At 43.6% G+C, this 27,109-nt stretch overlaps 1 protein-coding gene across 1 annotated transcript in view; it reads left to right on the top strand.

Annotated features, from left to right (window-relative positions):
- The window catches only part of TLL2 (tolloid like 2), a 295,163-nt gene that overhangs the window by 242,352 nt on the left and 25,702 nt on the right, over positions 1 to 27,109 (top strand). The window contains exons 12-14 of the mRNA XM_069753374.1: positions 1,805 to 1,950; positions 2,930 to 3,125; positions 24,395 to 24,520. Coding sequence (XP_069609475.1) covers positions 1,805 to 1,950; positions 2,930 to 3,125; positions 24,395 to 24,520 — 468 coding nt within the window. The remainder of the gene's footprint in view (positions 1 to 1,804; positions 1,951 to 2,929; positions 3,126 to 24,394; positions 24,521 to 27,109) is intronic.

The raw sequence follows: 27,109 nt of genomic DNA, 5'->3' as shown, positions 1-27,109 counted from the left end.
CCTGTCATAGGCAGCCCAATCTCCAGACCTGAACCCCATTGGAAATCTCTGGAATGTAATCAAGAGGATGATGGATAGTCACAAGCCATCAAACAAAGAAGAACTGCTTACATTTTTGCACCAGGAGCAGTGTGAAAGACTGGTGGAAAGCATGCCAAGACGCATGAAAGCAGTGTTTAAAAATCATGGTTATTCCACAAAATATTGATTTCTGAACTCTTCCTGAGTTCAAACATTAGTATTGTTGTTTCTAAATGATTATGAACTTGTTTTCTTTGCATTATTTGAGGTCTGAAAGCACTGTTTTTTTTATTTTTGACCATTTCTCCTTTTCAGAAAAAAATACAAAATTTATTGCTTGGAAATTTGGAGACATGTTGTCAGAAGTTTATAGACTATAAGAACAATTTACATTTTACTCAAAAATATACCTATAAAGAGAAAAATCAGACAAACTGAACATTTTGTAGTGGTCTCTTAATTTTTGCCAGCGCTGTATCAGTGGTGCTAAGGTAAGAAGAGACCACTCACACTGCTGTCCACCACATCAGTCTGGTCTAATACTGTTGATACCAGGGGTGATGAGGTAAAAAGAGGCTGCTCACACTGCTGTCCATCATGTCTATCTGATCTAATATTGGAGAAATCAGAAGTGTTGAGGTAAGAAGTGACTGCTCACACTACTGTGTCCCATATCTATCTGAATGACTGTACACTGTGTATCTCCAGGTCACTACAGTAGAGCTTCTGACTCCAAGGGCAATCAGCGGGTGGTTACAGGGAGAATATAACTTCATTTTTTCTCTGCAGCTGTGCTTCCAGTTAAAAAGGCATGCATATCAAAAAAGGTATTTATCTTCAGATTGCCACTAATGGCTGTAGGTTTATAAGGCTCTCCGGATTATAAGACGCACCCCAAATTTTGAGGAGAAAAATAGGAAAAATATATATTTTTAATAAAATGGTGGTGCCTCTTATAATCCATGCATCTTATTGCTTACCAGGGGTGGTGGCTGCGATGAAGCAGAGTCCCAGGGTTGCTGCTGGAGGAGGCAGGAGTGGGGTGATGCTGCAGGCCGCAGGCTGGGATGAGGGGGTGTTCCATTGTTCGGCGTGCAGCTGCGGGTGTGTCCGGGGCTGCTGCGGAAATGTCCTGCTGACATTTAGTGAGATCTCATCTCCCGAGATCTTGGTGCCGAGATCTTCATCTATGCATGCGCTGCCCCCGGTGGCCATTTTCCCGGAGTCCACCGCATAGGAGACCATGGAACTGCGGTGGCTCTGGCCTTTCACAAAATGTTGGCAGAGCCCCCCACAGCACTCGAGGCCCTCGCAGCAGCGCCGGACACCAGCAGCAGCACCATCGGACAACCGCAGCACCACCGGACACCCCCTCATCCCAGCCTGTGGCAACGGTACCGGTAAGGTATATCCGCATTATAAGACGCACCCTCATTTCCCCCCCCAAAAAAAAGTGTGTCTCATAATCCGAAAAATACGGTACTTTTTTTTTTGCTGACAGTTTCCCTGATCTTCTGAACCTGTTCTGTATAGTAAGTGTGCACATCCACTGTATTTGTACAGCAGATCTCGCCAAGGGATTAGAGGTGTTGTCTGGGGCAATTGTGATAAGGTAGGTATATATTTTGCTTCTTATTTACCTAGATCTATAATAAAACTGTTCACTAATCTTGTTCAGGTCATCAAACAGGATCAGATGTACAACCTTGATGGCTTCTTTTCAAAGAAAACATTACATTGCTTTAAGATCTAAAAATATTGTAACTTCATTTATATCTTCTAGCTAAATGTGGAGGCAATATAAAAAAAGATATTGGTCAGATTCAGTCTCCTAATTACCCAGATGATTATCGACCGGACAGACAATGTGAATGGATAATTACAGTCTCAGAAGGATTTGTGGTTGGTCTTTCTTTCCAAACTTTTGAGGTAACGCTCTTCTTGGGTGCATGATATGTCTTTATTATTTTTAAATTCCACTCCTACATTTCCCACTCTAATGAAATCACATTTAAAGGAAACCTGTCTCTTTTATCCGGCTGCTATGACCATGGGCAGCATGATTCGCAGCTCGTTATGTTTTTCTCTGAAACACTCCAGTGTTTGCAGATCTGCCTGTGGATCATAGGGAGAGACTGGACTTGTTTCATGCCACACTGATCAGTTTCTCCCTGCAACTCCCTAATTACATGTACATGGGGAGAGACCTGTCAATCAACGAGAGCAGTGTTGGAAGAATCCTGGAAACCTGTCAGGAGTGTTTATCCCTATAATATATTAGGAGCCCTTATCAGCCTCCTACTAATGTTTCTAGGAATCCCTTTATTATAAAGAAGTGTTGCTGCTCTTAATATAATACTGAAGTTTAACCCTGGTACGTGCCTTTCATGGATTAGTCCTCGACCGCCGCCATCTCAGCGATGTGCTGCTGTCACAGGGATGAGGAGATGATGACCATCTTCTGCAGTAGTTTTCTGCTTTAATTTTCTTAATAAAGTTTTCTATGACAATCCATTAACTGGCTGTAGGTTTAGAAATATAGTATTTTATAAAGTCCATTCAAGAAAACGATTTGTAATTCTTGGACGCGGTGAGCCCGCCTCACTGCAGAAAGTCCTGAGAACACCACCATTTGATGTCCTTATGCCTTTTTATACAAATATTGCTATTATGAGTCATCATCATGAGTTGGCGGCTCTATATATTTGTTGAGTTCTTCAGACCCCAACAGCTCATGAACATATTTCCATATAAATATGTGAAGATGCAATGATGACAAGTGATTTGATTTGGTTTTGTATTAAAAAAAAGATTATTATTATTATTATTATCCATTTATTACCGATTTGGACAGTGAAAGTGCCTGTAACATATAATTATGTTAATCACTGTTATGTCTATCCCGTAGTTTGAAGTGCATGACAACTGCTTGTATGACCACCTGCAAATACGTGATGGTCCATCAGAAGATAGTCCACTTGTTGGGCAGTTCTGTGGCTACGAGAAGCCTGATGATATTAAATCTACCTCTAATATTCTTTGGATAAAGTTTTTTTCTGATTCCTCAGTTAATAAAGCTGGATTTTCTGCAAACTTCTTTAAAGGTAACTACCATTTTGCATTCTGATAATAGACATGCTGCATAGACCCAATGCATGAGGCTTTACTGGGGCTTTTTAAGTGAGAGTCTTCTGCTGGGATAAATCCTCTTGCTTCAACTGACAACTTTTTTAATGGTCAGGAAGAGAGATTGTTTTTAATAGAAGATCCACTTCTTCATGCATATCTATACTGTTAATACTTTGATTGACAAAGAAAAGACAAAGCACAGATTTTTATATAACATTGGGCTGGAAATATATCTCACTAGTGTGATGTTGCTCCACATTAAGTCATAATGATATGGATGGTGATGTACTCCTGTATATTCATTGTATGACTGAAGAAGAAGATGGGAGTAATCTGAAACCTCCAAAAGCAGGATATATTAAAATGTAAATGCTTTATTGAATTATTTAATTTATGATTTATTGATAAGGAGAGGGATTACCCGCCCCTACCCCGACGCACGTTTTGCCTCTTGCTTTCCCTTTGTAAAAGGAAGAGGCGAAACGCACGTTGGGGTATGGGCGGTGATACTCCTCATTTACTATGGGTAACTGATTTACTACATTAAAATATGTTCTCCGTACATATGTTTCCATGGTTCAATACTTGCCGTGCATGGCAGCATTGCGTATCTGACTTTGTATGGTTTTGTCTATATAAAAGCTCTATGCCTGAATTAATATGTTCATAAGTATTACACTGTCTGGTTTCCCTCTGAACATGGACTGCACTAACACTTTATACACACCTCCTGTGCACTTGACACTTGGATATTTTCAAATATTGGAGGACTGTGTATGTATACTTCATTTATTGTTTTTCCATTGGAAGCAGTTGCCTGAGTTTTTCACTTAGTGTTTTTCTATACATGCTTGTGATCTAACTATGCTGTATATGTTATATACAATCCCCATATAATAGTGTATAATGGCACTCTAAGCATAGCAATCAACATATTCCCTTTGCTCTAAGGATCCAGCTATTCTTGTTTTTCAATTTTGGTATTATTGGTTGTGACCTCCTCATAGTATTTTATTGCAAAAATGTTTTTTAATGTGTATCAATAGGTGGTGGTTTGTTTACTCCAATCTTCTTCAGTTGTTCAATGTTAATACTTTATTTGCATGTTAGCACAAAAATAGTCTAAATAGACACAAAAATCGATATAAGGTAAGGAGAGCAATGCTGACATTGAGGTTTGAGTCAAAATGACTAATGTTGGATTTGTTTTTTGTTTTTTTTTACACTTTTTATTACCCTCTTAATGACACTGCCCAGTTTTAAAATCTGACATATCACTTTGCATGGCAATAATTTTGGAATGTTTTAATTATCCAATTCATTAAAAAAAAAAAAATTGGGGGAGTAACATAGGCACTTTACATCAATAGTAAATTTAGGTCAGTATGTTTTGAATGTAATTGAAAGTAAAAAAAAAAAACCTGGGGATCAGGCTGTATGTATATCAGGTGTCATGGACCCTGTAATTTTTATGTCCTTAAAAAAGTTGGTGATATTACACAAAATAGTTTAATGATTAACATTTACCATATGTCCACTTTGGTATGGCATCATTTTTATCTTCAATGTTCATTTTTTTTGAGAATTATTAGATATTTTATAAGTTGACCAGCAATTTTTCATATGATTCAAGAAACTTTCAGAAACCTATATTTTTTTTCAATTATTTATTTCTGGGGGGGCTTAGAGACTGATTCAGTTTTGTATGTATCCTACACATGAGGTGAAGGTTGCATAGCACCTTAATCTCTTGACGACCCATGATGTACATTTTTATCATAGCTGGCCGAGGGCTAAGTCTTTTTCTTCTAAATGACAATGTTTGGTAAAAATCAGACTGCCATTGCTCTCCTTGATCCACAGTTTAGACTGGTACATCAACTGGAATTTGGCATTCCTTTTCCAAGAGGGTTACGATAATAGATGTACTAAATGCTTTTTTATAGAGACACTGCTGCTGAAAAATCTTGTAAAAATAGGACTTTGATATCATGGATTATCAGGTCTCTCTATTGTTAGTAGGCTTTAATATCTGCTCTTGACATACCGTGGTGAAGAGATTTTGCAGTAATCAACATTGTTTGCTATCTCTTATGTTCTTAGCTTATTCTGGCTCCAATTAGTGTGCTCTTTCAGCCATGTGATGTCAGTAGGTAAATCAAAATTCGGGGCCAAGGTTAAGTCTGTAGACCCTTCACGACCTTTGACGTAAGTTTACGTCATGGTCTGGAAGTGGTTCACGACTTATGATGTAAACTTACATGCTGGCGATTGTGCGGGCAAAGGAGCTCGGTGTAATAGGTGAGACCACGCTGTCTTTGTCAGGAGTGGTGACCGCACCGCCCCTGGCCATTTAGCCACCTAAATGCCATGATTGGTATAGAAAATATTTAGGAGGCTTCGATTGGCGCCCCTGCAACATCATCTCGAGAGCCTGATCATTGCAACGGCAACCTTGGGTCATCATGACGGCCTCTGGGTCTGCCAGCTACTTGGCCCAGTTAGACCATGCCAGGAACATGGTCTAAAATGCTTCTGTCAGTACAGCACAGACAGGTATAAAGCATTGCTGGTGCATTGCACTCTGTTATATCAGCGATCACAGTAATGAAAGTTAAGTTAAAGTCCCATAGATGGACTAAGTAAATAAGTTTTAAAATTAAAAAAAAAAGAAAGAAAAAGAATCACAAATAATGATAAAAATATTGTACCAATTAATATGTATATTTAAGTAAAAACAAAAAAGGACACATATTTGGTATTGCGCGTCCGTGACAACCCGAATTATAAAACTGTCTTACTAGTTACCCCTTCAGTAAACACCGTAAAAAAATAAATAGAAAAACTCTGCTTTTTCATTAAGCCATCAAACAAAAAGTGTAATAACATTTCATCAAAAAGATGAATGGTAATAAAAATAATATAGCTGGAAACAGATGAGGTTTAACAATGATAAATGTAAGGTTATACACATGGGAAGAAGGAATCAATATCACCATTACACACTGAATGGGAAACCACTGGGTAAATCTGACAGGGAGAAGGACTTGGGGATCCTAGTTAATGATAAACTTACCTGGAGCAGCCAGTGCCAGGCAGCAGCTGCCAAGGCAAACAGGATCATGGGGTGCATTAAAAGAGGTCTGGATACACATGATGAGAGCATTATACTGCCTCTGTACAAATCCCTAGTTAGACCGCACATGGAGTACTGTGTCCAGTTTTGGTCACCGGTGCTCAGGAAGGATATAATGGAACTAGAGAGAGTACAAAAGAGGGCAACAAAGTTAATAAAGGGGATGGGAGAACTACAATACCCAGATAGATTAGCGAAATTAGGATTATTTAGTCTAGAAAAAAGACGACTGAGGGGCGATCTAATAACCATGTATAAGTATATAAGGGGACAATACAAATATCTCGCTGAGGATCTGTTTATACCAAGGAAGGTGACGGGCACAAAGGGGCATTCTTTGCGTCTGGAGGAGAGAAGGTTTTTCCACCAACATAGAAGAGGATTCTTTACTGTTAGGGCAGTGAGAATCTGGAATTGCTTGCCTGAGGAGGTGGTGATGGCGAACTCAGTCGAGGGGTTCAAGAGAGGCCTGGATGTCTTTCTGGAGCAGAACAATATTGTATCATACAATTAGGTTCTGTAGAAGGACGTAGATCTGGGGATTTATTATGATGGAATATAGGCTGAACTGGATGGACAAATGTCTTTTTTCGGCCTTACTAACTATGTTACTATGCTACTATGTCCTGCAAAAAACAAACCACTATACAGCTCTATCAGCAGAGAAATAAAAAAGTTATAGGTCTCAGAATACAACACTGCAAAAATAATTAAAAAACGCCAAAACATTAAAAAAAAATCAGTGTGGTATCGCTTAAATTATACTGACCCGAAGAATACATTTTTCTTAACACTTTCACTATACAGTCAACAGCATAAATAAAACCTCCCAAAATAATTCCTGAAATGCTAGTTTTGGTTGATTCTGCATCCCAAAAATCGGAATAGAAAGCAATAAAAAAGTATGACTGAAAATGGTATTAATAAAAACGTCAACTTGTCTCGCAAAAACCAAAGTCATCACATGACTCTGTGGGCAGAAATCTAGAAAAATTATAGCTCTCAGAATATGTTGATGCAAAATCTTTTAGTGGGTAAAAGCAGCTAAACATAAAAAAAATGTAAATCTGGTATTGCACCGACCCAGAGAATAAATCCATTTAATCACTTGTACCGCACAATGAACCATGTAAACAATAAAACTACCGTATTTTTCCGACCATAAGACGCACTTTTTTGCCTCCAAATTTGGGAGGAAAGTGTGGGTGCGTCTTATGGTACGGATGTAGCATGTGGGGAGGGGGGCAGCAGTGGGTGGGATCGCACTGTTATGCCACTTCAGGATGTTCCCGCTGCCCAGAATCAGCTGGGGAAACCATGTGATCCCGATGATTAAGTGTAGTGAATATTCATTAGCGGCTCCCCGCCCACCTATCAGCTGAGTGGTGAGCCAGGAGCAGCAAATGAATACTGCACTTAAGCAGGGACTCACATGGCTTCCCCAGTGCTGATTCCTGCAGCAGCTGGGGAGATCCATGTGTCCGGGGGAGGAGGAGGCAGCAGCAGCAGGGGCCAGAGGAGAGAGGAGATCGCTGCATACCTGCCTGCCATGCCTGGGCTGGACACCGAGTGCTGTGCACAAACAGGACCTGTTTGATGTCAGGAGTGTGCGGGCTGGAACATCACATGGCAGCTCAGAGCCCTCCCTCTTCTTGACATCATCACAGGTCCTTCAGGCTCTCCACTAGAATCTGCAGGCTTCCTCATAACCTGTGCTGTGGAAAGGAAGCAAGAGGGAAGGCTCTGTGTGTGCAGTCATGGGATACTTTTACCTCACCACAGTGTGGCTGGCTGCCACAATTAAGAGGTTAGTCTTTACAAAACACAATAAAGCACTCTGCCACTCCTTTGGTGAACTATAACTCCCAGCATGTCATAGGATCTGCAGGACATGCTGGGAGTTATAGTTCTCCCATGGGATTTTAAAGCACCACTCCAGTGTTATTTTGCAGTGCTGGACTGGTGCTTTCAATATAAGCCCTGTGCCCCCATTCTTATACTCCAGCATCTTCATATAGTACTGTACAGACACCACACTGGTCCCGCAGCTTCCAACATAATAACATACTATTATATATAATAACACCACATATAATAGTATGTTATTTATGTTATTAAATATTTTACCACATTTTTTTGCTTCAAATATTTTTTTTCCCTATTTTCCACCTCTAAAACCTGGGTGCGCCTTATAGTCCGGTGCGTCTTATAGTCCGAAAAATACGGTAATTCTTTACCTGCTGTTGATTTGTTTATGCTGCCTCCAAAAAATTGAAGCAATTCCTGTTAAATTAACATTTAATTGTTTCACAAAAAATTTACTTTAAACCCAAATTTTTTTTTATTTTTAAAAGCGTAACAGGAGAAAATGTTTGGAGAGCCCCTGATGTGCCTAAACAGTGGATGTCCTCCATTTTCGAAACTTTAACCCTCAAGAAACTTATCTAGATGTGTGGTGAGCTCTTTGAATCCACGGGTCTTGCACAGAATTTTGCAACGTAACATGAAAATAAATATTTTTCTCACAAAAATATTTTAGCCCCAGATTTTTTCATTTTCACAAGTATAACAGGATAAAATTGATCCCAAAATTTGTACACCGGTACCCCCGTATGTGGGGGAAAACTAATTTGAGGCACAGTGTAAATCTTCATATTAGGCTGGACTGGTTTCAGGGTGCCATGTCACATTTGTCTAGTTTATTTTTTTTGCGATGTTCACTGAAAGGGTTAACTAGTGGGATAGTTTATAGTTTGCATCGTTTCGGACGATTCCAAATATGTGTACCGTACTTTTTTTATTTTTGTTTTTACAGAAATTAATGTATTTATTGGATTAATATTTTTCTTTCTTTAATTCTTTATTTTGTGATTTTAAAAGAAAATATTTTGACAATTTCTAATAATTTTTTTAAACTTTTTTTTACATTGTCCCAGTATGGGACATCAACTTTCCCTTCCCTGATCGCTGATCTAACACTCTGCAATGCTTTAGCATACCAGAGCATTAGATCTGTGCATATCATGCAGGGAGGCAGGGAAGAGGGGTGTCTGCTTGTGCTCTGAGCAGGAGATTACAGGCCCGCGTCCTTGGGTGACCCATCTGCCATCTTTCGGCTCGGGGTCACCATGGATACCATCAGCACAACGCAATTGCGTTGTGCCGATGGGAGCAGAAACGGATGTCTCTGTCACTATTGTCATCAGAGGGTTCAAGCACTGATCGTGGGCATTGCTGCAGGGTGTCAGCGTTCATATAGAGACTGAGTACATGTGATTACATGCGATCGTGAAGAAGTATAAGTATGGCGGTTTGTGGGAATGCAGCTCCCATAGTTCCGTACATATACGGCACATGTGCTAACGGGTTATGGGCCTAAAAATGATAATTGGAAAATTGCGAAATTTACCCAAAATTCGAATATTCTCACAAATAAACACAAAAAATATTGACCTAAATTTCTCAGAATTGGTGGGATCCGTTGAAGTGTTCCAGAGTTATTAACTCTTAAAATGACACTGTCAGAATTGTAACATTTGGCCTGGTCATGAAGGTGAAAAAAGACTGTGAGGTGAAGGGTGTAGTCAGGCAGATAAGTTTGTTTCACTGTCCCTCAATTCTGAGGCTACTGTGTTGGACCCTGTTGGTTCCTTAGGTTTCCTGCAGTCTTTCTTCTCTGGAGTGGCATTGTTGTTCACGGACTTCTGCAGCTGTTGATTGCTGACTAGAATGGGGTATTTAGCTTGAAGGTCCTTTGCACGTTGCTTGTTATTTGCACAATGCATGAAGTTTTTTTTTTTAAAGCCAGCAGGTGCCAGGGCACACCGGAGAATTCTCCGGTCCTCTGGTGGGCCAGTCCGACTCTGCACAGACCTCTGACAGGTGAAAACTGTGTCCATGGACAGGGTCAAGAAATCAGACTATCTATGCACTAAAAAGCATAACGAGCTTTATCTTCAAATTCTTTAGGGGGGTTATATATTATTGTATTAGTCGCACCAGAAGGGTCTTGTATATAGTTGAGAGGTGATCAGCAGTGGATATTATTAAAAGAAGAGCAGGCTGTTGAGGTCTAATCTAAATGGAGATGTTCAGGCTCTGAGAATTGTGGTGGTTCCACGGTGATGCATAGCTGAATGAATTTGTGTGAAAGCACAATAAGTCTCATTAAGAATTCTACCCAAAAAGATAATTTGACCTTGCAGTTGTAGCAATGTTGCCGAGAAATAAAGTGAATTGCCTGTGTTATCCACTAGATGGAAGTGTTGATTAAGATTTGCAATCCGCTCAGTTTCCATAAAATACCATTCAAATAATTCATCATACATAGGGTTAATATCATGTTTCCAGGACAGTGCCGTGATGGAAGGTAGACGACAGCTCAGGGAGCATGCTCACCACGAAAGATGTGTGTGTGCACGTGTGTGCGCGTCTGTGCGCGTCTGTGTGTGTAAGGGGATTTCGGGGAGGGAGTACCTTTTTTTCATTAAAAGTTAAAAAAATTTTTTTTAAAGCAATGTCTGTGTGTACCGTGTACCTGTCTCCTCATCAACTAATAACTGCTTCTATTAGTGTGAGTGAGTGTATAAGCCCAAATCAGTCCAGGAGGCTTAGAGCACAGTGAGGATGACATAAGTCATGACTCCTAGCTCTGATCCTCTCTTAAGCCCCCCATACACATTAGGCTAATGTTGACATGTTCAGGCAAGGCTAACTAATGATAGGGGTGATCTCACAGAGCTAAGCCCCCCGAGTGATGTGAAATGTGGCACATTTCTCACAGAGAACACAGGAGCCCTCATCCAAACGAGCGCTGCTGTGAATGGGAGAGTCAGCTGAGAGCAGGGGTGTAACTACAACAGGTGCAGGGGTTGCAATTGCACCTGGGCCATAGAGCCTAGGGGGCCCTAAAAGTCCCTTTGGCCTATAGAAAAAGACTATTGCTATTAAAGATTTAAAATATTTGGGGGCCCCGTTGGAGTTTTCGCCCATGAGTTTCAAGTTACGCCACTGGCTGAGAGGGCACTGATTTCAGCACTGATCACCGTGACCCTGAAAATAAAAAGGTCACATGTATACAACAGATGGTAGCCCAATTCTAACGCATCGGGTATTCTAGAATATGTATGTAGTTTATTTATGAAGATTTTAGAATAATACAATGAATACACAGGATTTGGCTGGACTGCGGCTGTCGCTGATTGTTCGCAGCCGGCCACGTAGTATATAGCACAGCCACGTAGTATATAACAGCCCATGTAGTAAATAGCACAGCCACCTAGTATATTGCACAGCCACGTAGTATATAGCACAGCCACGTAGTATATGGCACAGCCCACGGAGTATAAACCACAGCCCACGGAGTATATAGCAGAGCCACATAGTATATAGCACATCCACATAGTATATAACACAGGCCACGGAGTATATAGCATAGCCACGTAGTATAGAGCACAGCCCATGGAGTGTATAACAGCCCACATAGCATATAACACAGTTCACGTAGTATATAACAGCCCACGCACGCAGTATATAACACAGCCCACGTAGTGTATAACACAGGCCACGTAGTGTATAACACAGGCCACGTAGTGTTATAGCACAGCCCACGTAGTGTTATAGCACAGCCCACGTAGTATATTGCACAGCCCACGTAGTATATTGCACAGCCCACGTAGTACATTGCCCAGCCCACGTAGTACATTGCACAGCACGCGCGGTATATTGCACAGCCCGCATGGTATATTGCACAGCCCGCGCGGTATATTGCACAGCCCGCGCGGTATATTGCACAGCCCGCGCGGTATATTGCACAGCCCGCGCGGTATATTGCCCAGCCCGCGTGGTATATTGCACAGCCTGCTGTTATGGACCTGGTGGTTAGGAGCACCCGGAACGACATGATGGTTAAACTCACACAGGACAAGCTCTGGGAAGTGGGAGCTCTGCTGACCGCAACCCCTAATCCTATCACACAACTAGAAATAGCCGTGGAGCGTACCTAACTCTGCCTAGACGCCTCTTCACAGCCTAAGAGCTAACTAGCCCTAGAGATAGAAAATAAAGCCTACCTTGCCTCAGAGAAATTCCCCAAAGGAAAAGGCAGCCCCCCACATATATTGACTGTGAGTTAAGATGAAAGTCACAAACACAGAAATGAAACAGGTTTCAGCAAAGGGAGGCCAGACTTACTAAACAGACAGAGGATAGGAAAGGTATCTTTGCGGTCAGCACAAAAAAACCACGCAGAGTGTGCAAAAAGACCTCCGCACCGACTCACGGTGCGGAGGTGCCACTCTGCATCCCAGAGCTTCCAGCTAGCAAGGCAAAATCATGATAGCTAGCTGGACAAGGAAACAATGAACAAATAATTAACTAGCAGGGACTTAGCTTCTGCTGGAGTAGACAGGTCACCAGAAAGATCCAAGAGCGAACTGAACCAGTACAAGAACATTGACAGCTGACATGGAGTAACGATCTAAGTGGAGTTAAATAGAGCAGCCAGCCAAAGAATAAACTACATCACCTGTGGAAGGAACCTCAGAAGCAGCAGCTCCACTCACAACCACCAGAGGGAGTCCATGGACAGAACTCGCCGAAGTACCATTCATGACCACAGGAGGGAGTTCGATAATAGTAACATAGTAACATAGTAACATAGTTAGTAAGGCCGAAAAAAGACATTTGTCCATCCAGTTCAGCCTATATTCCATCATAATAAATCCCCAGATCTACGTCCTTCTACAGAACCTAATAATTGTATGATACAATATTGTTCTGCTCCAGGAAGACATCCAGGCCTCTCTTGAACCCCTCGACTGAGTTCGCCATCACCACCTCCTCAGGCAAGCAATTCCAGATTCTCACTGCCCTAACAGTAAAGAATCCTCTTCTATGTTGGTGGAAAAACCTTCTCTCCTCCAGACGCAAAGAATGCCCCCTTGTGCCCGTCACCTTCCTTGGTATAAACAGATCCTCAGCGAGATATTTGTATTGTCCCCTTATATACTTATACATGGTTATTAGATCGCCCCTCAGTCGTCTTTTTTCTAGACTAAATAATCCTAATTTCGCTAATCTATCTGGGTATTGTAGTTCTCCCATCCCCTTTGTTAATTTTGTTGCCCTCCTTTGTACTCTCTCTAGTTCCATTATATCCTTCCTGAGCACCGGTGCCCAAAACTGGACACAGTACTCCATGTGCGGTCTAACTAGGGATTTGTACAGAGGCAGTATAATGCTCTCATCATGTGTATCCAGACCTCTTTTAATGCACCCCATGATCCTGTTTGCCTTGGCAGCTGCTGCCTGGCACTGGCTGCTCCAGGTAAGTTTATCATTAACTAGGATCCCCAAGTCCTTCTCCCTGTCAGATTTACCCAGTGGTTTCCCGTTCAGTGTGTAATGGTGATATTGATTCCCTCTTCCCATGTGTATAACCTTACATTTATCATTGTTAAACCTCATCTGCCACCTTTCAGCCCAAGTTTCCAACTTATCCAGATCCATCTGTAGCAGAATACTATCTTCTCTTGTATTAACTGCTTTACATAGTTTTGTATCATCTGCAAATATCGATATTTTACTGTGTAAACCTTCTACCAGATCATTAATGAATATGTTGAAGAGAACAGGTCCCAATACTGACCCCTGCGGTACCCCACTGGTCACAGCGACCCAGTTAGAGACTATACCATTGATAACCACCCTCTGCTTTCTATCACTAAGCCAGTTACTAACCCATTTACACACATTTTCCCCCAGACCAAGCATTCTCATTTTGTGTACCAACCTCTTGTGCGGCACGGTATCAAACGCTTTGGAAAAATCGAGATATACCACGTCCAATGACTCACCGTGGTCCAGTCTATAGCTTACCTCTTCATAAAAACTGATTAGATAATAGAATTCACAACAGTACCCCCCTTGAGGAGGGGTCACCAAACCCTCACCAGAGCCCCCAGGCCGAACAGGATGAGCCAAATGAAAGGCACGAACAAGATCGGCAGCATGAACATCAGAGGCAAAAACCCAGGAATTCTCTTCCTGACCATAACCCTTCCACTTGACCAGGTACTGGAGTTTCCGTCTCGAAATACGAGAATCCAAAATCTTCTCCACCACATACTCCAACTGCCCCTCGACCAACACCGGGGCAGGAGGATCAACGGAGGGAACCATAGGCGCCACGTATCTCCGCAATAACGACCTATGGAACACATTATGGATGGCAAAAGAAGCTGGAAGGGCCAAACGAAATGGCACAGGATTGAGAACTTCAGAAATCTTATACGGACCAATGAAACGAGGCTTAAACTTAGGAGAGGAAACCTTCATAGGAACATAACGAGACGACAACCAAACCAAATCCCCAACACGAAGTCGGGGACCAACACAGCGCCGGCGGTTAGCGAAACGTTGAGCCTTCTCCTGGGACAATGTCAAATTGTCCACCACATGAGTCCAAATCTGCTGCAACCTGTCCACCACAGTATCCACACCAGGACAGTCCGAAGGCTCAACCTGCCCTGAAGGGAAACAAGGATGGAAACCAGAATTACAGAAAAAAGGCGAAACCAAAGTAGCCGAGCTGGCCCGATTATTAAGGGCGAACTCAGCCAAAGGCAAGAAGGACACCCAATCATCCTGATCAGCAGAAACAAAGCATCTCAGATATGTTTCCAAAGTCTGATTAGTTCGTTCGGTTTGGCCATTTGTCTGAGGATGGAAAGCCGACGAAAAAGACAAATCAATGCCCATCTTAGCACAAAAGGACCGCCAAAACCTCGAAACAAACTGGGAACCTCTATCCGAGACGATGTTCTCCGGAATGCCATTCAAACGAACCACATGCTGGAAAAACAATGGCACCAAATCGGAGGAGGAAGGCAATTTAGACAAGGGTACCAAATGGACCATCTTAGAGAAGCGATCACAAACCACCCAAATGACCGACATCCTTTGAGAGACAGGGAGATCTGAAATAATATCCATGGAAATATGCGTCCAGGGCCTCTTCGGGACCGGCAAGGGCAAAAGCAACCCACTGGCATGAGAACAGCAGGGCTTAGCCCGAGCACAAGTCCCACAGGACTGCACAAAAGAACGCACATCCCGTGACAAAGAAGGCCACCAAAAGGATCTAGCCACCAAATCTCTGGTACCAAAGATTCCAGGATGACCAGCCAACACCGAACAATGAACCTCAGAGATAACTCTACTAGTCCATCTATCAGGGACAAACAGTTTCTCCGCTGGACTACGGTCAGGTCTATCAGCCTGAAACTTCTGCAGCACCCGCCGCAAATCAGGGGAGATGGCAGACAAAATTACCCCCTCTTTGAGAATACCCTCCGGCTCAGGAACACCCGGAGAGTCAGGCACAAAACTCCTTGACAGGGCATCAGCCTTCACATTCTTAGAGCCCGGAAGGTACGAAACCACAAAATCAAAACGGGAGAAAAACAGCGACCATCGAGCCTGTCTAGGATTCAACCGTTTGGCAGACTCGAGATAAGTCAAATTCTTGTGATCCGTCAAGACCACCACGCGATGCTTGGCTCCTTCAAGCCAATGTCGCCACTCCTCGAATGCCCACTTCATGGCCAACAACTCTCGATTGCCAACATCATAATTGCACTCAGCAGGCGAGAATTTTCTAGAAAAGAAGGCACATGGTTTCATCACCGAGCCATCAGAACTTCTTTGCGACAAAACAGCCCCTGCTCCAATCTCAGAAGCATCAACCTCGACCTGAAACGGGAGCGAAACATCTGGCTGGCACAGCACAGGGGCAGAAGAAAACCGATGCTTCAACTCCTGAAAAGCCTCTACAGTTGCAGAGGACCAATTGACCACATCAGCACCTTTCTTGGTCAAGTCAGTCAACGGTTTAGCAACACTAGAAAAATTAGCGATGAAGCGACGGTAAAAATTAGCAAAGCCCAGGAACTTCTGCAGGCTCTTCACAGATGTCGGCTGAGTCCAATCATAAATGGCCTGAACTTTAACAGGGTCCATCTCGATAGTAGAAGGGGAAAAAATGAAACCCAAAAATGAAACCTTCTGAACTCCAAAGAGACATTCACAAACAAGGAATTCGCACGAAGGACCTGGAACACCATTCTGACCTGCTTCACATGAGACTCCCAATCATCCGAAAAGACCAAAATATCATCCAAATATACAAACATGAATCTATCCAGGTACTTTCGGAAGATGTCATGCATAAAGGACTGAAACACAGATGGAGCATTAGAAAGCCCGAATGGCATAACCAGGTACTCAAAATGGCCCTCGGGCGTATTAAATGCTGTTTTCCATTCATCGCCCTGTTTAATTCGCACAAGATTATACGCCCCTCGAAGATCTATCTTGGTGAACCAACTAGCCCCTTTAATCCGAGCAAACAAATCAGACAACAGCGGCAAAGGGTACTGAAATTTGACTGTGATCTTATTAAGAAGGCGGTAATCAATACAAGGTCTCAAAGAACCATCCTTCTTGGCCACAAAAAAGAACCCTGCTCCCAACGGTGATGACGACGGGCGAATATGACCTTTCTCCAAGGATTCCTTTATATAACTCCGCATAGCGGCGTGCTCTGGCACAGATAAATTAAACAGTCAGCCCTTAGGAAACTTACTACCCGGAATCAAATTAATAGCACAATCGCAAACCCTATGAGGAGGTAGGGCACTGGATTTGGGCTCATCAAATACATCCCGGTAATCTGACAAAAACTCAGGGACTTCAGAAGGAGTGGAAGGTGAAATTGACAGCAATGGAACATCACCATGTACCCCCTGACAACCCCAGCCGGACACAGACATAGATTTCCAATCCAATACTGGATTATGGACCTGTAGCCATGGCAACCCCAAAACGACCACATCATGCAGATTATGTAACACCAAAAAGCGAATATCCTCCTGATGTGCAGGAGCCATGCACATGGTCAATTGAGTCCAGTACTGAGGCTTATTCTTGGCCAAAGGCGTAGCATCAATTCCTCTCAATGGAATAGGATACTGCAAGGGCTCCAAGAAAAAACCACAGCGCCTGGCAAACTCCAAGTCCATCAAATTCAGGGCAGCGCCTGAATCCACAAATGCCATAACAGAATAGGACGACAAAGAGCAAATCAGAGTAACGGACAAAAGAAATTTAGACTGTATCGTACCAATGGTGGCAGACCTAGCGAACCGCTTAGTGCGCTTAGGACAATCGGAGATAGCATGAGTGCAATCACCAAAATAAAAACAACCCATTCCGACGTCTGTGTTCTTGCCGTTCAGCTCTGGTCAAAGTCCTATCACATTGCATAGGCTCAGGCCTATGCTCAAAGAATACCGCCAAATGGTGCACAGCTTTGCGCTCACGCAAGCGCCGATCGATCTGAATGGCCAAGGACATAGACTCATTCAGACCAGCAGGCGTGGGAAATCCCACCATGACATCCTTAAGGGCTTCAGAAAGACCCTTTCTGAAAATTGCCGCCAGGGCACACTCATTCCACTGAGTAAGCACAGACCACTTTCTAAACTTCTGACAATACACCTCCGCTTCATCCTGACCCTGACACAAAGCCAGCAAGATTTTCTCTGCCTGATCCTATGAATTTGGTTCATCATAAAGCAATCCAAGCACCAGAAAAAACGCATCTACATCATGCAATGCAGGATCTCCTGGCGCAAGGGAAAATGCCCAGTCTTGAGGGTCACCACGCAACAAAGAAATAATAATTTTTACTTTTTGAACGGGGTCACCAGAGGAGCGGGGTTTCAAAGCCAGAAACAGTTTACAATTATTTTTGAAATTCAGGAACTTAGATCTATCCCCAGAAAACAAATCAGGAATTGGAATTCTAGGCTCTAACATCGGATTCTGAACCACAAAATCTTGAATGTTTTGTACCCTTGCAGTGAGATTATCTACACAAGAGGACAGACCTTGAATGTCCATATCTACACCTGTGTCCTGAACCACCCAGAGGTTAAGGGGAAAAGAAAGACAAAACACACTGCAGAGAAAAAAAATGGTCTCAGAACTTCTTTTATCCCTCTATTGAGATGCATTAATACTTTGGGCCAGCTGTACTGTTATGGACCTGGTGGTTAGGTGCACCCGGAACGACCTGATGGTTAAACTCACACAGGACAAGCTCTGGGAAGTGGGAGCTCTGCTGACCGCAACCCCTAATCCTATCACACAACTAGAAATAGCCGTGGAGCGTACCTAACTCTGCCTAGACGCCTCTTCACAGCCTAAGAGCTAACTAGCCCTAGAGATAGAAAATAAAGCTTACCTTGCCTCAGAGAAATTCCCCAAAGGAAAAGGCAGCCCCCCACATATATTGACTGTGAGTTAAGATGAAAGTCACAAACACAGAAATGAAACAGGTTTCAGCAAAGGGAGGCCAGACTTACTAAACAGACAGAGGATAGGAAAGGTATCTTTGCGGTCAGCACAAAAAACTACAAATAAACCACGCAGAGTGTGCAAAAAGACCTCCGCACCGACTCACGGTGCGGAGGTGCCACTCTGCATCCCAGAGCTTCCAGCTAGCAAGGCAAAATCATGATAGCTAGCTGGACAAGGAAACAATGAACAAATAATTAACTAGCAGGGACTTAGCTTCTGCTGGAGTAGACAGGTCACCAGAAAGATCCAAGAGCGAACTGAACCAGTACAAGAACATTGACAGCTGGCATGGAGTAACGATCTAAGTGGTGTTAAATAGAGCAGCCAGCCAAAGAATAAACTACGTCACCTGTGGAAGGAACCTCAGAAGCAGCAGCTCCACTCACAGCCACCAGAGGGAGTCCATGGACAGAACTCGCCGAAGTACCATTCATGACCACAGGAGGGAGTTCGATAACAGAATTCACAACAGCCCGCGTAGTATATTGCACAGCCCACATAGTATATAGCAATGTGGGCATCATATCCCTGTTAAAAAAAAGAATTTAAAAAAAAATAGTTATATGCTGACCTTCCGTTGGCCCCCGGATACAGGAAGCGTTTGCCGACGCTCCTCGCGCGCTCCGGTCTCAAGAGTGCATTGCGGTCTCGCGAGATGATGACGTAGCCGCGACCAATGAATATCCGTGACAGACAGAAAGAAAAACGGAAGTGACCCGTATATAGTATATAAGTGGAGTATTATATAGTAGATGCTCAAAAGTTAGTTTGATTTCAGATTCAACATTTTCTATTGGCTACGGTACTAGAAAATACTCCAACCTATGTGGGCCATTGATTGCAAACAAGATTTGTTATTTTGCACACATAAAAAAAAAACTTAGTTTCTCAACAAATTCTTTCAAGACCAGATTGGAAAAATAAGTACACCCCAATGAAAGTCATAGTCAAAGCTGAAGTTTAGACTACAAAATTCTAATTAACAAGAATTCAACCACAGGTAAGTCTAATTATTTATTAAACAGGTATCCAGCTGACAGTTGAATCTAAAAGAATGTTACTTAACTAAGAAAACCCCTTCTCATTTCATTCTGTCGGCAATGGCACCACATGGAAAAGAAATGTCACGAGACCCGAGAAAAAAAAAAAGCTAGAACTGCAATAATCTCACAGAGATGTCCAGGTTGTTCACCGATGTTAACAACTAAACAGTAATGCCTTCTGATAAGAAGAGCGGAAGAAAAATTGACATGCAAGTTTACTGGAATTAGCTAAAGAAGTAGAAAGCCAAAGCAGTGTTATAGTGTTTCCCGTGACACAATGCACCTTACACTGCAGAGGAATTCCATGCATGGGTGTTATCCACCAAGGAAGCCCCTTCTAAAGCCCATTCACAAAAAAAAGCCCACCTACAATTTTTCCGTGCCCTGGCTGAATGTGCTGCTACTCTATACTCTGAAGTGACGAGATTAAGATAAATGTTTTTAGTACTGATGGCTTCAAAACTGTATAGTGTCACAAAGGTCAGAAGAACAAAGAAAAATTCATGGTCTCTGCAGTGGAACACGATGGTGGCAGTGTCCTGTCTGGAGCTGCATCAGTGCTGCTGGTGTCTGGGATCGATATTTCATTGAGGGTATCATAAATTTGCAGATGTAAGGCTCTATATTGAGAATATGCTACCATCACTCCGTGCTCTTGATAGATGTGCAGTTTTCCAATATGACAAAGATCTAAAACACACATCTAAGGCCACTGTTGCATTCCTGAAGGTTTCTGCTGAGCTGAACCCAACCAAAGACCTATGGGGAATCCTGAAGAGACAAGTGGAGCATCACTCTCCATCCAGCATCCTGGCTCTAAAAGGGATCATTGTTGAAGAACAAGAAAAGATAGATGTTGGAGTATGTCGGTCGCCAACATTGTTCGTTTCATACCTAGGAGATTTGATGCTGTCTTTAAAAATCATGGAGGTATTACAAAATACTAGCTATAGTAGTTTTTGATATGGGGTGTATTCATTTTTGCATCAACTAATTTGAGTAAAACAGAAGATGTTGTAATAAAACTTATTGTCATGCTTCTGCAGTGCAGCATAGCGCAACCGCATAGCTTGAGAGGGAAGTGAGACTGCCTACACAGAGAAACACCACAGAGCAGCAGCACAGGCGCCACCAAGTGGCAAGAGAGTGGTCAGACAAGCAGAGTCAAAAAACAGAAGCAGAAGTGCCAAAAGTAGCTGCAATACACATAGACAGGAACAAGCAAGTGGTTTCACCAACGGTCAGAAGCGGATAAGACAAAGACAGAAGGCAGAAGCGAGTCCGAATACAAGCCAATTCAAAAACCAGAGAATCAAACCAACAACAGGGAAACAAAGGAAAAAGGGGCAGACAGAGGGAGTAAACAGACTCGGGGCAAGTCAGGCATCACAGCAGGACAAATCAAGGGCTACCAGAGTCAGGTACACACACTGCAGGCAGAGCTATAGCTGACACTGCCAGCAGGATGAATCAAAGCTAAATAGCAACCTAAACCCAGAATAAGGCAGAGCAAAGTTAACCCTTGACATGATCCGCCCAGGAAAAAATGCAAACAGGATAAGACCCTGGAGTTGATCATGAGACACTTATATTATTAACCTTACTTTCATGTTATGAGATAAAAATGTTATATGAAACTCAGTCTTCACAAAATTTAATGTTCAGTGAGCAATTGATTAAAATCTTACTTTTCAAAAGGGGTGTACTCATTTATGCTTGGCACTGTATATACATTTGTTTCCAGAATAACAAATCCCCAACACTGCGCCACTCATTGAAAATATGAACCACACCATTAACATATAATAAATAAATTGATAAGCCAGTACTTTTCCCCTTTCCAAGAATTAGCCACTTTGTCACCATCCAATAAAAATATTAGTTAGCCATTCTGCTCTTCCAACAATTCATTCATAAGTCGCCTTCCTTTGTCTTCAAACTTCAGCCAATGTTCTCAGATTCCGCCAACCCGCAAATCATTACAATTACATGTCCTTTCCCCCAGTTTATTATACTTTTACATTCTCTCTTGAAGCACATCTGTAAGTACCCCCAAGCTGTCAAGGTGGCGGGGTACTTACAGTTGCCGCTCATAGTATCCTACATTTTTGGTTAGCCAGTGGCACAGATATGACCTTGGTTATATCATTGCCCTCTGCACTGGGAACAGATATCAGGTGATCTGACAGTCCCTGTGAGAATTAAGCACTTACAACCCACTGTAAAAACTTTACTAGGAACTGTCACTGATGCTGTACGGTTCAGCACCACGGGCAGCGCCCAACCCAAGCCCCAGGAGGCAAGAATGTGCAGTGAAATGGAGCTTCTAGATATGGGAAGGTAGAAAGAACAATGAGGAGAATGAAGATCTTCCAGAAGTTGTCAAACACCAGAACACAACTCCATACATCCTGTATATCAGCAGTCATTTATAGAAAATGTTGCCTAATTAGCATTCGTTTTGAAAGCTGTGTTCACACCTGATAGAAGATTAAAAGTGTATTTTCTGCTGCAAAAAATGTGAATGTAGCATCACTGTTGCAGGATATTCCCGGGCTATGGGCTCTTTCGCTATCATTAAAGCTAGAGCGCCCTAGCTATCCCTGCTCCCCGGATTACTTCTGATGGTGAAGACTCTGGGGCCATGTGCCTTGCTGAGCTCCTAATTCAGCCCTTGTGTGTCCCCACCACCACCCAGGGAAGTGGGGAGTTGTAGTATATAAGAATACACAAACCAGACTAACAAAGAAAGATGTACAGGGATAAATGAAAATACAAATTATACAAATATGCACTCACAAACAACAGAGTGGAACACTGGGAAATAAAGGATGGAAAAAAACAAATAGGAGAGGATGAGGATATGCACAAAGAGAAAACAACAAGAGATTGTCTTCTGAACAACACTTCAAACTCCTCCTCGAACAACCAACACCTTAAACTCCACAACCAGACAGTATGAAACTAAGGACGGCATCACACTAGCGTATGGCATTCAATGTGTGTGCATCGGATGCAATATCCTAATGACCCTCGAGGTGCGAACGGGAGCCGAGTGTCATGCGTCTGTGCTCCGTGCCTCTCGCACAGAGAAGATCAGAGCACAGCTGCGGAGGAAGCGGAGAAATTAATTTCTCCATTTCCTCCATTTCCTTGGTCAGCGTATAATGCAAAGCACTCGGATGATATCCGAATGATGTGTGTTGTCTCACTCGCACCCATAGACTTATATGGGTGCGAGTGATTTGAGACTCGGCCAAGTGTTGGTGACAATCGCAGCATGCTTAGATTTCACTCGCACACTGAAAACGGCTGAGAAAAAAATACGGTGAAACGAGCTGCCCTATAGATGAATACTGGTCCGAGTGCTATGCGATAAAAAATCGCATAGCACTCGGACCAGTATTCATCTATAGGGCAGCTCGTTTCACCGTATATTCAAAGGTAGTTTGACCCCAGCCTAATACTGGCAATCTCTGATTGCCAGAGGTGAGTATATATACAAGAGGTGAGTGGTCAACAGCTGAGACCATCAAAGCATAAAGCTCAGGAGCTCTTAACTGAACCGATTAAGGCTAGGTTCCCATTGCGTTAATGGGAACGCGCTAACGGACAGCGTTGCACGGCGAAATTAACGCCGTGCAACGCGTCCGTTAGCGCGCCCATTCACGGCAATGGGAACGCGCAGCACTAGCGCGTGCCATGTTCGGCACGCGCTAGCGACGCGCCGGTGTTTTGTGGCGCGCCGCGGACGCTGCTTGCGCCAGCGGTCCGTTCCCCACTCTCGCAGATCGGGGATCTGCGAGAGCGGGGACGTTACCGCGACCCCGGAACGCGGCCCCGGTAAAAACATTGCGTTAGCGCAATCTGCTAGCGCTAAACGGATTGCACTAACGCAATGTGACCCTAGCCTTACCCGTGCACTGCTAGTAGAAACCTGCATTGTTTAATATTATGGTAAAGTACTTCTAATCAGTGCAGGAGTACGTGAAATCAGACACCGTAGTCTTCTGGCCTTTCTCTGTCATGATAAACTCATGATATTGAAGTGGTCTTTGATTTCTGCAGTGAATGTGCCATCAGTTTGTGATTTGCCCCAATATCATTCTGTTCATTTTCTGTGGCATATGTACAGGGTTGGGAAACCCATTCGAGATGTGGATTGTTGTTGGTTTTGATGTGAATTTTTTGGTGCAGACATTTGTACAACTATGAAATTCATCTGAATAGCAATTGCAGAAATCTGTGTGCCTCTTGCTAAAACTGCTCCACCTGGAATGGAGCTCATTTTCAGTTGCATTTCTGCAGCTAAGTTTTTGTGTATAAATACCCTTAAAGGGGCATTAATTAAAGGCCTACTTATTTCAGGACCCCAACTGAAATAAAAGCAGTGGATACTCTTCACTGTATACTGAATATTTTACATCAATGTCAGCACCGCTATTCCTGGAGAGTGGTGTGACGTTGTTATATCACGAGACAGTTGCAGCCAATAGAGTAGCTTGGAAAAGTATCCCCCCTTCCTTCACCATTGGCATTTTTCGTGTTTTTGCTATTTTGCAACCTGGAATTTCACTTTTGTATGGACAAATGTTGCTTTCTTTTTGTGCTATAAGCCTATGTTGTGCTTGTGTTTTTGAAGAGATGGATGAGTGTGCCCGACCCGATAATGGAGGATGTGCTCAGCGATGTGTTAATACATTGGGAAGTTACAAATGTGTCTGTGACCCGGGTTATGAACTGACTCCAGATAAGAAAAGCTGTGAAGGTAAGCATATTTCCAATGGTCCTGAATAAACATAAGGAGCACCTGTCACTTGCCATAAATATGTATATCGTACATTTTATCTGGTGTAAATGCATCTGTTCTCTTGTATCTGGCATTATTTTGTTCCTGCGGCTCGCCCTTCCTGAGATTTAGCCTACTCTTCACTGGACATAAAGCTGGTCTTTTTAGCCATATGGGTGAAGTCCTCATTTCTTCTCTATGGCAGTGTGGCACCCCTAGGGGTATTTGCCACAAAAATAGTTACTGACAGTAAATACAAATACTAAAATAGCAAGACTGCACTACCACCTCCGGCCAGAAGGGGGAGCTCCAGAGACTCCCCTTGATCCATTCTGGTCTGAGAGAAGAAATGGCAGTTGGGCTAAGGAGCTGAAAGTGAGAGGTCATACAGCTGAATTTCTAACAGTCCTGTGACTGTTTCCAGGCCTAAATCACCGGCCTGAGGAGAAGAGGGACAGAGAAAAAGGACATTGTGAGAACCGGGTAGCATTAATCACTACCCAGAACAGGCGCAAAGACAGATACCGGATCCGTGGCTGTATTCATTATATATAATACAGCAACGGGAAAAACGTGAGGTGATATCAGCTTCACTAGGGCCGGACGCAGCAACAGACACAGAGTTCAGCGGTACTCCCGGAGGGGGTAAGCTGATAAAAGGACTCGGGTCGCCCGTCGAACCAGGACCCGGAGGGGACAGATTGGGCCGGCAGCCAGTTCACATACAGCAGCAGGGCCACACAGAAATTGCGTACAATAAGAGGCGAAGACCCCGGCAGGGTCAAAGTAACTCAGAGTTCCCATACAGACTCCGGTGACAGGACTGGTTGTAAATCCCTTTATGTTGAAGTAAACTGGTTAAACGTTTCAGTGCCTCAGTCTTTCATTTGGACAATAGCCATCTATCCAGGATCGGGATCATCACCGCTGGGAGAACCTGCTGCTGATCAAGTAAGTGCCTGTTCCCTCACGATACCCCTTACACTGTGCATTGCCTGAGACCACAGCACCGGGTCAAGCCACCCGTGACATCCCCCTCAAGAGACAGACCCCATTGGTCCGGTGCTGGGTACCCCGGTCTCCTGGGCGTCACAATTGGCGTCACGAACAGGATCCAGCCAGCCCGTATACCGGGTATTGTGTGCCGTGATTGGAGCCCAAAACTGTGAAAACTTGGATGAAAAATTTTGAAAATTTACTTTATTAAAGAAAATTCCATTTCCCATTAAAAACTATTGAAAGTGACTTTTCCCCATTGGTTATAATGGAGTAAAGATGGCCGCCATCACCTCATAACCGTTAGGCACGAGACTGTTAATTGAGCTACGCCATTACCTGAGCCCCAGTCTGACTGAAAAACTTCAGAATCCGCCATTACAGAGCACGCGGCGGGCGGGAGCAGCAGGGGGCGTGTCATTGTGGGCGGCACCAAGCTGAGCGCTCTGACGTCAGAGCAAGGGGAAAACCATTCCTGCTGCACAGCGGAACGAATCTACACTATCCCGACGGAAGCGGAGGACCGGAAGGGTCCGGATTAACTAAGGGGGCACAGTATGTCGCAGCACGGAGACGCCGCAGCACCCGGCGACGCTAATGCAGCTGAAAGACAGAGTGTCGATAGAGAGTCCGGTAGTGCAGCGGTGCAAGGAATGGCGCCCATCATGCCAGTGCTGATGCCATATACCCCAGGTGGCCCGTGGCTTCCAATGTATGAAGGTGAGCCTAATACCCTTGACGATTTCAGAGAAAAGATGCTGGCCCATTTTGACATGTTCCCCGTGGGTGAAGTTCAGCGTGTTAGTCTCCTGATGATGCAGTTAAGTGGCCATGCTAAGCGAGAAGTCACAGCATGGGCAGCTGATCTAAAAGGCACTGTTGAACGCATATTTGCTGGATTAAGAGCTACATTTGAAACCACTGCCGGCAGCAAAGCTAAAGTACGATTCTTTAATTGCACACAAAAAGCTAATGAGGGCGTGAGAGACTTTGCCTTAAACCTGCAGGAAGCCCTTAAATCACTTACACTGGCTGAACCCATTTTTAACACCGGAGCGGATAAACTGCTAAGAGATCAATTTATGGAGGGACTCTACACCCCTTCTCACCGGGGGCATGTGAGTATGCTTGTTTTTAAGAACCCTGAATTGACATTTGCCCAATTAAAGGAGAGCGCTATACGTCTCCAGCTGGCAGAGGCACCTCGGGATCAGGATCCTGCGCAACCCATGGCAGAGGCACCTCAACAACAGGGAGTGCAAGTGACATCAGCTATGTCCGGGGCCATTGCTAAGCCCCTGGGGCCCAGTACTAATGAGGCTCTTCAACAAAAGCTTGACTCTTTAACTGATGTTGTTGCTTCAATGGCTAAAACCATGCAGGAGATGAGAGGACCCAAGATGGAGTTGGCAAACCGTAGAGAGGATGTTCCATGGATGAGACCCCGGAAATACCCGACATGGAGAGGACGACCCCGCGACCGCTACCAACCGGATGGACAGCCCATTTGCCGCCATTGCCAGCAGCCAGGCCACTTTGCACGAGATTGTGATTTAAACGGGAATCCCCTGG

Source organism: Ranitomeya imitator, chromosome 2 (genome assembly GCF_032444005.1).
Source record: "Ranitomeya imitator isolate aRanImi1 chromosome 2, aRanImi1.pri, whole genome shotgun sequence".
In the NCBI taxonomy this organism is placed as follows: domain Eukaryota; kingdom Metazoa; phylum Chordata; class Amphibia; order Anura; family Dendrobatidae; genus Ranitomeya; species Ranitomeya imitator.
Note: the sequence above shows the minus strand (reverse complement) of the source record. Positions and strands in the feature narration are given on the sequence as shown.